The sequence below is a fragment of the Nannospalax galili genome, unplaced genomic scaffold, assembly GCF_000622305.1.
Source record: "Nannospalax galili isolate Female #2095 unplaced genomic scaffold, S.galili_v1.0 scaffold2661, whole genome shotgun sequence".
NCBI classification, from domain to species: Eukaryota; Metazoa; Chordata; class Mammalia; order Rodentia; family Spalacidae; genus Nannospalax; species Nannospalax galili.
The window spans coordinates 118,819-129,191 of NW_008344387.1; the positions used below are offsets into that span (position 1 = coordinate 118,819).

The window sequence follows — 10,373 nt, forward strand, 5'->3', positions numbered from 1 at the left end:
GGCTGGAGAGGGAGAAGATGGCCCAAGCTACAGTGGAGATGGACTCAAGTTAACCTGTTTGGAGTGGTGATAAGTCTAGGGTACAAAAGACTTCCTGTATACAGGCTAGTGATGTCCAAGTGCTGCCCACCAAGGACTAGGCCTTCTGAAAGGGGCTCTAGAACAAGAAGACCCTAGCTGGCAGCAGTCCATCTAGATGCAGCAGGAGGAACCAGGGCCAGCAAAGGAGCAGGGATGGGTCCCCACCCTGGGCCACACAACCACATTCCTGTTACATCTTCAAAGACTTGCTGAGCACATCTGGCCACTAGGAAGCTGGAAGGCCCAAGGAAGAGCAAGGAGTGGGCTTTGCTTTAGGGGCCTTTAGGCTGGCTGAGTGTGGAGACTCTTAATCCCCATTCACCCACCTGGGAATTTGAGACAAAGAAGGGTGAAGCTGGCACATCACCCTTGGCCATCTACCTCTCCCCCAAGGCAGATTCTATCTCGATCCCCACCCTGGCTCTCATTCTTATATTGCCACATTCAAGAAATTGAACATGTTGCCTTTTATTTAAAACGTGTTGTTAGCCCTGCTAGGGCTCCTATACAAAAACAAAACACAACCCAAACTGAAGCTTCTTCCTGACTCCAGACTCTGGGGGACAGTACTGGGCATGGGAGAACAGGACTGGAGCTTTGCATATGGAATGTGTGCTAAGGGAAGGTGCCCTGGAGGTTCCCATCTGACCCCATTCCTCAGGATGGCACCAGCTGTCCTCTTCCTTGCCTTTCTCCTTGTCACAGAAGAGGGAAAGGCAGACCAGTCTTCCAAGGTACTCTGTGGGAGCTGAGCACGGTTGACCTGGTCACCAGGCTGGGGCGGTGTTGGCAAGACGCCTCATTCGCCTAAAGAAGAACAGGTGGTCAGCTGGGGCCCGTCACAGCCCACTTCCCTTGCAAGGCTCTGTAGAGTAGCTAGGTGTGGGGCCCATCCAGCAAGGGTAGGCAAGTCTGCTGCACAGGCCCTGTCCATCTCTCCAGACTCCTGCTTGGGACTGTGGCAAACATGACCTAAGAACTTGCTTTTGTTCCAAGAAATGTACCAAAGGGACTGATCCCCTCCCACTCTTAACCCCCTAAACTACCTCTCGAAACTGGGTTCTTGGGGAGGGTATGTCCCTGCGTCTGCCTAGGAAGAGTTCCTGTGGGTGGTGTACCTTGTGTTCCTGTCCTGGTCTCGGATCTTCTTTTCCATCTCAGCATCAGTCAGGGTCTCCAGCAGGGGGCACCACTGGTCAGCATCACCCGTATTCCGAATGGCAATCTCTACGGTGGGGAGTGGGTTCTCACTGTGGGAGGGGAGGCAGGGAGAGGAACAAGAGCTAGTTCATAGGCCAGCAGCTGGAATGTCCCCAGAAATCACTGCTCCCCACTCTATCCCATAGCAGGTGGTCAGGACATGGCCCATTTCCTTGTCCTAGGTCATCTCAGCAGCAATGCTGATGGGTAGCTGGGGATGCTTCTGTCAATGAGCCTCAAGCAACCGCTGAAGATACCAGGACCTGCCCCAGCAGCAACAGTACTGCCCGTCACCAGCAGGCCCTCCTTCCAAGCCAACTCCCCTTGATATCTGGGAGATGAGGGAGGGAGCTGCTGGTTATGGAGATGGGTTCCCCTGATAGAACAGTGTAGCTGGCTCAGGCACTGTTGCTGAACTGCAGCTAGGAGACCTGTCTTACCCCATTCTGTCCAGGGCTGGGACCCACTGATCAGAGAGACATCTATGGGGGGAATGAAGACTTCCCCAAAGACCTCAACCTTTTCCTGGAGGGCCCCTGGCTTGGCCTGCTCTCTAGTGTTCTACACATCTATCCCTCAGCCTACTTCATAGGATCCACACTAAGCCCCAGAGAAGCCAACCTATTGCTTACAGACAACTGGTTGACAGAGCTAGACCTAGAAATCGTATCTACAGACTCAGACACCACATGACTCAACTCTAAGGGGTCATCTGCATGTCTCTGAAAATGGACACAGCTGTGGGAGTAGGTCAGCAAGGGCCCAGGAGTGACTGAGCTACTGCCCCTCTGGATCTTGGTCTCCAAACCTGCAAGAGGAAGCTAAGGAGGCACTCTGGTGTCACACCAAACCCCTGCCTGGCAGAAAGTTACAGCAAGGCCCTAACCAGATCCTCTCCTCTTCCTCTACTGTCACATCAGCCTTCTATGGCCTTTTCTCTCCAGCAGCTGAGTGGCTGCCCCTTGTCTCCTGAGGCTCAATGCCTCAGGATCAGACCACCCTGTTCTACCTACACAGCCCTATCAGGTGTCTGCCCACCCTACTGCTCTGCAATACCCTGTCAGCTCTGGGAGAAGTGAGGGCAGGCAGGCCCTAAGGGGTGCTTGGCAGATGAAGATGAGATAAAGACAGCTGCTTAATCTGTTTTTTCTCTGAAATATGGGAGCAAACTCTAGTGTTGGAGTTAAAGCAGCCAACGTTTGTTCACTGCAGAAGCTTCCTAGGAGCCAGGGTCCTCCTCTACTGCCTCCCTCAGGCTTCTGGAATGGTGAGCTATAGAGAGGCAGCCCCCTACCAGGTTTGATATCAGAGTCCCCATTCCCCATCACCATACCAAGCCAGCACACGCCACACACTAGCAGCTGACAGCTTGTCCCTGGCCCAGCTCAGGAAGGTCGAGCTGGAACAATTCTTAGCTAAAGGTTTCAGGACCTTGAACCTGGACCAAGAACAGAGTGTGGCAAGGCTGGTACCACAACCAGGGTAGCTCTAGCTTCTTGGCAGAAGCAGGTCTGACTTCTTACTCCTGATGCTCAGCCCACATCATTCATACCCATAGGACCCACATGGCGTGGAAGCCCAGGCTCATGCTGGTGATTCAAGAGGCCAGGAACCAATCTGCCCCCACTCTTGTAGTCTCCTGGGGCCCTGGGACCAACCCTTCCCCAGCAGCTGGATTTGGAAATCCAGGAACAGCCTAGCCACAGACCCCTAACATCATCCCTCACTTCCAGATTGCCTCCCTCAAGAGGGCAGATGTGAAAGGCACCAAGCCCAAGCTGACAGAAGCAAAACATGTTTTCCTCTGAATTTAAACAAGAGCTGGCGAACAGGCCCTTTGTTTACCTCCCCTGGACTCTGGGAAGATTCCACTCCAGTGGGTCTGTTCTAAAGTAAGAACAATTAGCACTGGTCAGCACCATTGCTTCAGGTTTATGGGAAACGTGCAGGCAGAGATGCTGTCCTGAGTTCCAGTTTGGGGGCTACTGTAGCCAACCAGCTTCCACTTCTCAGGGGATTCTGACTCCTGAGCTTTGAGGTCAGGAAGGTCCCTGGACATTTTTCTGCCACCCTGAGGTGTCCAGGCAGGGGCCCAGACACTTATGCTGGAAGGCTGTGTGAGGTGGGAGTGGAGACTGAGGCTTGTGGAATGTCTTCAGGTTTTCTTTTGATATACAGTTTCATTTTTATGCCCTTTGACAGAGGCAGATTGAGAAACAGTATCATCCCTACCCTATAAGAGACTTAAGGAGGAAAATGAGCTGCACAAGGCCACTCAACTGGGAGGAACAAGAGATCAGTTGTACAGTCACCCTTATGTTTGCAACCTGAGACTACCATGCCTAGGATGAACTTTTTTTCTTTTTGAGACAGAGTCTTACTATGTAGCCCTGGCTGGCCCAAAACTTTTTAGGTAGTCTAGGCTGGCCTTGAACTCACAGAGATCTACCTGCCTCTACCTCCCAAGTGCAAGGTAAAGGCAAGCACTACCACACCCGGCCCTAGTATGAACTAATTTTTGATGAGAGTTCTAAATCACTCATTGGGGAAAGGGCAGTCTTTCCAGCATGCTGTTTATATAACATGACTGTATTATGCAATGTTTTCTTAGATGTGACACCGAAAAAATCAGCAACCAACTAAAATAACAGGTGAACTGGACTACATCAAAATAATTTTTATGCCTCAAAGGACATTATAAAAAAGGTAAAAGGCAAGCCACAGAACAGGAAAAATACTGACATAAGGTATCTAAGGGATGAATGTCTAACATACATGAAGAACTCTTCAACAATACAAAGCCTGCCCAGCTAAAAATGGGCCAGCAAGACCACCTGAGTTCAATCCCTGGGGCTTACATGGTAGAAGCAGAGAACTATCTCTTACATGTCGTCCTCTGACCTCCACTCATGCATTTCCATAGCACAGATGTGCGTGTACACACACATATGGACACACACACAATATAAGGGAGAAATAGCTGGGCATGGTGGTGCACGCCTTTAATCCCAGCACTTGGGAGGCAGAGGCAGGTGGATCTCTGTGAGTTCGAGGCCAGCCTGGTCTATATAGTGAGTTCCAGGCCAGGCCAACTAGGGCTACAGGGAGACCCTGTCTCAAAACACCAAAAAAGGGGGGGGGGCAGGTAAATGAGTCATGAGCTGGTGAGATGGTTCAGCAGATAAAGGGGCTTGCAGCCAAGACTAACAACTTGAATTCACCCCAGGAATCCACATGGTGGAAGGAGAGAGCTGACTCCCACAGGTTTTCCTCTGACCTACATAGGCATGCTGTGGCACACACTTGCTCACACACACAAAATAAACAAATGAAAAAAAATTTTTTTAAGGTGAAAGGCTTAAACAAGCCTTTTATAAAAATACATGATGACCTAAAATTTGTGAGAAGATGCTCAGTATCATTCGGGTCTGGCAATACCAAGCTACAATCTCTGTAGGATGGCTCTACAGGATGGCTGCAATCAGAGTAAGTGCTAGCAGGATGGAGAACTGGAACCCTCAGTGCTGGTGGGCATGTACATGGTGCAGCCACAGTGGAGTCTCAAATGCCAGGTGTGATGGCCATGCCTGCAATCTCAGCTCTCAAGGGGCTAGGCCAGGAGGATTGCTATGAATTAGAGGCCAGCCTGGGCTACACAGTTTTAGGCTAGCAAGGGCTATGACCTTATCTCAATCAAACAGCAAAACAGAAGTTAACCAGCATTACCATATAATCCAGCAACACTATTACTGGCTCTATATCCAAGAGAACTGAAAAAGGGGTTTAAACACAGACATACACAAATGATAGCATTATTTACTATACCCCCAAAGCAGACAAGTCAATCAAAAATCTGTATTTAAGAACATTATTCAGCTGTAAGAATGGAGTTCGGATGTTTCAACATAGATGATCCCTGAAAACATTACGTTAGGAAGCTAATAAAGGGCCACTCAGTTCCAGCCTGGGCTATGTAGCAAGACCCTGTCTCAAACCAAAACAGGGACTGGAGATATGGCTCCATGGTTAAGGTCACTGGCTGCTCTTGCAGAGGATCTGGGTTCGAGTCCCAGCACCCACATGGCAGCTAACAACCATCAGCAACTCCAGTTCCAGGGGAATCCGACACCTTCTTCTGACCTCCATGGGCACTGCACAACACGGGTGCACTTACATACATGCAGGCAGTACACTCATACACATAAAAATAATTAAAAGAAAACAAAACTAACCACCCAAACAAAAAGGCCAGGCATGGTAACTCATACCTGTCATCCAAGCACCTAGGAGGCAGAGCCAGGAGGATCAGAAGTTCAAGGTCTACATGGGACTATAGAATGAGACCTAAACCAGCATGTTAGTATGAGCCTGCCTCACAATAAAAGTCAAAGAGGGTTGAGGGTGTAGCTCAGTGGTAGAATCGCCTAAGGCTCTAATTTCGATCTCCAGTACTGTAAAAATTAAATAGTTTTTAAACCAAAAATTGTTTTAGATTTTTATTTTCTTAATAAAAAAGGAGGAAAACAAAAAATAAATAAATAAATAAAACAAGCCATAACCTACTATCAGGTTAGGCTGGCTAGCTCCTCAGCGGCCCACACCCAAGCAGTCCAAAGGGCCTAGGAGTCTTCCTACCTAATTCCTGATGCTGCTCCAGTGGAGGAACATGTCTCTCTCCTCATTTAGGCCCAGCTGCTAAGCTCTCTGACCTGGACCATCTTCACCTCTCTGTCTAGCATATGAGCCTGGTAGGGGCCATAGGTGTAAACCCTAGAGAACAGATGCTAGCGCCTAAGCCCATACAGTGCTGAGAGAGGGCAGTGTTACCTTCTTTCTCTGAGCACTTGCCCTGTCTGGGCCTGTCTCTCTGCCTTTTCTGTCCCATCCAGCCTTCACCATAGCTAGCTTCACTTTGGGTTCTGTGCCCACCCCCAGACACCTTTCTCTGGTGCACTAGAAGTCAAAGCACAATGGCGGCCACACGTGCACACCTGTCTTTCTCCTACACCAGGCAAGATGCTGTCTTCTCTGGTTCCTGGCTCTCTAGCACAGGGCTGGCTTAGGGGAGGTACTAGAAACCTTGCTGGAGGCAATTCTCTTCAGAGCAGAAAGCTCCCTACTCACTAACGTAGCTCCATTTCTCATAAGGCCTATTTTCCCATCTTGTCATGGCCCCTCAGTCCCCATTTTGGCTGGGATGTCTGTATTGCTATAATCCAATTCTGTGCTCTAGAAGCCTGGAGCCCCTCACTAGTCTGTCATACACCCCTTTTTCCCTCATGCTTCCTGCCCTGGCCTGTACCAGACCTGCCTGCCCCACTGCTAAAAGACATGCCCCTCCCCTAATGCATGAGCATTATAACTTTGCTCCACATGTCCTGTGACCAGCAGCTCTCCACTGCACTGGTAATATAACTAAAGTCAGTTGGGGCCATGGACACAAAGGGACTGGCGGACTGGCTGGAAAGAATTTAATATGCTTCCAACATGAAGTGATGAAGGCTTAGAACTTAAAACTTGTCTTAGGGGGTTGTGTGACTCAGTGCATGGCAGAGACCACGCCAAGGCTCCTTCCCCCAAGAGACTATAGGGCTGGTGGGGACAACTGTCTTACTGGGGAGCGGAAGTGGTTAAGAAGTCCCTAGTTCCAAGTGAGAATTCACTGAGCATCAGAGGAGATGAGTTCCAGCAGTTTGCCTTCCCACAGTGGGCTGAACTTCCACCCCCTGGACTGTGATGTGCAGGAAGAGCTGGCCTCTGACTCTAATGTCCCCTGTCACTGCTAGGTCTCTTCCAGTATGGATATCATCCCAGCTACCTACCTGGGTTGAGCACACAGGTATAAAGAGCACACCAGGTCTGGCTGGTTGGGAGACAGAGCTGCTCAGCCAGTGAGACGCTTGGCAGGAGAGGGTCACAGCAGACACCTCATGTGCCTGTTCAGCTTACAAGTCCTTGGGACCAGGGGGCTCCTACCTGGTGGGCATGCCTTCAGTTTTCTCTTGCTCAGACTTATAGGAAGCCCTAAGAAAGCTGATTCTTGGGATGTCTGGGAAACCTAGTTGAGCCAAAATACTTGCTGAAAAACTCCCTAAATTGCTTTGTCTTTGCAAAAAGGATTCGTCCTCCCTTTTCCTGAGTACTCTAGGACTGTTTTCAGAGTGATGAGTATGTGGATTTCAACAGTCTTATGACATAACCAGTCCTAACATCTTGTTTTTGATTTCGGAAACAGGGTCTATGTAGCACTGGCTGGCCTGGAACTCAGTGAGTGTAGACCAGAATGGCCTTGAACTCACAGAGATGCCTCTGCTAGCCCTCACCCCTGTGCTGGGATTACAGGGGTACGCTGCCATGCCCAGGCAATAACATCACACACCATTCTAACCAGAATAGGTTCTTGGAAGACAGATTAGAAACTACAGGGCTTTCATTTCCTGCAAGCCTGATAAGGCAGGTGAGGTCCAGAGACCACTGACTAAAAGGTTCTTTGGAGGTTGGAGGACTAGAGGGTTCTGTTCACACAGTCAGACTGATGCTGTAGGCAGGGTCAGGGTGAGCTGCCTCCTCTTCCATGGCACCCAGTATGGCATCTAGCCCCAAATGGTGTTCGCCCAACTTCTGACTGAATGAGCTGCCAGAGACTCCCTCACAGTTCGTAAGCTTTGAAAGCCCTTGTTTAAGACTGATGAAAACTTGGGTGGGTGTGAGGCAATCCTGACAGAAAGAAGAGGCTGTACAAATAGAGGGCAGAGCTGGGCTGGCTAGGGAGGGACACCTACGTGGACGGAGGAGGTGGGATAGAGGATGGAGGGCCCCAGGATGGCCCTGGGAAGACTTGGGACAGGAGTACAGAGGCAAGAACTTTAGGACCTCACCAATGCAGCACTGAGTCTTAGCACCTGCTAAGACATACAAGGCAGGAGGAGGACAGAACAGATCACCCAGATCACTGTCAAACTTTGGAAAAAATGGGTAAGGAAGTTGAGAGGGCAATGTGAGACCAGAGGTCAGGATGGACATGCTGTCCTACCTGAAGGCGTAGGTCTTCTGATGCCAGCTCAGCTGTCCCCGGATGCTGTACGCAATGGTGGTAACAAACTCCCCGCCCAACCCCAGCTCTGAGCACAGCTTCAGGGCGAACTTCTCTGGGGAGTTCTCCTTCTCCGACATGTCCCACTCAAACTGGTCAACCAGGGAGATGTTTCCCACATGGATGTTCAGCTGTGGCAAGAACCAATGTGCACAAGTGAGAGCAGGAAGGACTGTTCCCAGCCCTCCTCAGGAGTTGGGGACAAGCCACTTTGAACTGCCAGATCAGGTGTGGATCCCACCCATGACTGACAAGCCAAGTACCAAGGCTGACCCTTCTTATATAGTTCCCCATTTATGAAACAGGACCGACCCCACAAACCTCCCAGACTACCAGCAGATATTCTGGCTGAGGGGACCCAAGTCCACATCACTCCTGCTCATCCCCCTAGTACCCCATCCCCATGTTGACTAATATCCTCTTCTGTTCTTCACCCATGTGACAAGCAGTCTTTATGCAGCTGTGCTGGCCAGGCAGGACTCAGCTTGCATGTCACTCTTCAGAGACAGCTCCTGAGCCTATTTTAAGCCATTGTCTGCACCCTAACATGACTGCTTTACAGATCAGCCTGCCATGTAGCTCACGGATGCACCTGTCCTGGAGCCTCATCCCTAGAAACATTTGCTTTTTCACAAACTGGCTGTCACTGATGCCACAGGGCCCGACCCCATGGGGCTGGTTTTGTTCCCTCCACATGATCCTGGAGGTTCTCACTGCAGTGTAGAGCTGGAACCCCGGTTACCAATGTTCAGTATTCCATTCCATGAGTGGGCCACTGTGCACCTGCCCAAACACTCTACTGTCCCTTGATTTTGATGAGGACCAGAGTAGGCAGTAGGGCAGAGGAATAGTAAATTGGGGCACATAAGCTCGTCTAGCCCTAGAGGCCTTTACTGTCTCTATGCTATACCTAGACCTGGTGATCAACAAAGGTTTACGAAACAGAGCTTCCTCTTCCCAACAGGAACAAAATACCAAGCAAACCACACAGGCCCTGGGCCGGGAAAATTTCAAGAAAGGAAAATCATACATCAGTAACCTTTAAGAATACTTATTCAGGGGTTGGAGAGATGGCTCAGTGGTTAAGAGTACTGGCTGCTCTTGCACAGGACCCAGGTTCAATTCCCAGCACCCACACGGCAGCTAACAACTGTCCGTAACTCCAGTACAAGGGGATCAAACATTCTCTTCTGACCTCTGTGGGTACTGCAAGACACTGGTGCACTCACATGCATGCAGGCAACACACTCATACACATAAAAATAAAATAAATAAAAATGTTAAAAAAAAGAATACTTATTCAGGTGGGCATGGTAGTGTACACCTTTAATCCCAACACTCAGAGGCAGGCAGATCTCTGTGAGTTTAGGGCCAGCCTGGTCTACATAATTAGTTCTAGGGCAACCAGTGCTACACAGTGAGACCCTGTCTCAAAAAAACAAACCAACCAGTTATTACTTATTCAAGAACTCTCAACAAAGTACTAGCAAATTGCATTCAATAGTATTAAAAAGATTATATATGCCACAAGCAAGCGGGATTTATTCCTGCAGTATAAGAATGGTTCAACATACGAAATTCATTCAATGAAACATACATTAACAGAATGAAAGAAAAAACCAAAAAGAAATATGACCTTGTCAACTGTCTCAGAAAAAGCATCTTATAAAAACCCAGCACCTCTTTTTCAAAAAAATATTTTATTATTTTTATTTTATGTGTATGAGTGTATTGCCTGCATGTATGTGAGTATACCCGTGTCGTGCAATGCTGCAGAGGTCAGAAGAGGGCTTCAGATTCCTCTGAATCTGAGTTAAGGACAGTTTACAGCCGCCATGTGGATTGAACCTTGGGCTTCTGCAAGAAGAGTCAGTGCTCTTAACCGCTGAGCCAACTCTCCAGCCCCAGCACCTCTTTTATAATAAAAAATAAAAACTCAGCCTGGCGTGGTGGCGCACACCTTTAATCCCAGCACTTGGGAGGCAGAGGCAGGCGGGTC

The 10,373-nt window shown here is 49.3% G+C and overlaps 1 protein-coding gene across 2 annotated transcripts in view; it reads right to left on the minus strand.

Moving 5' to 3' along the window:
- Positions 1–524: 524 nt before the first annotated feature.
- The window catches only part of Smarcb1 (SWI/SNF related, matrix associated, actin dependent regulator of chromatin, subfamily b, member 1), a 33,285-nt gene continuing 23,436 nt past the window's right edge, over positions 525–10,373 (minus strand). For both annotated transcript variants that reach the window (XM_008840621.3, XM_008840620.3), the window contains exons 7-9: positions 8,315–8,505; positions 1,200–1,331; positions 525–888 (exon numbers count right to left, since the gene is read on the minus strand). In XM_008840621.3, the coding sequence (XP_008838843.1) occupies positions 849–888; positions 1,200–1,331; positions 8,315–8,505 (363 nt within the window). In that variant the 3' untranslated portion in view covers positions 525–848. The remainder of the gene's footprint in view (positions 889–1,199; positions 1,332–8,314; positions 8,506–10,373) is intronic.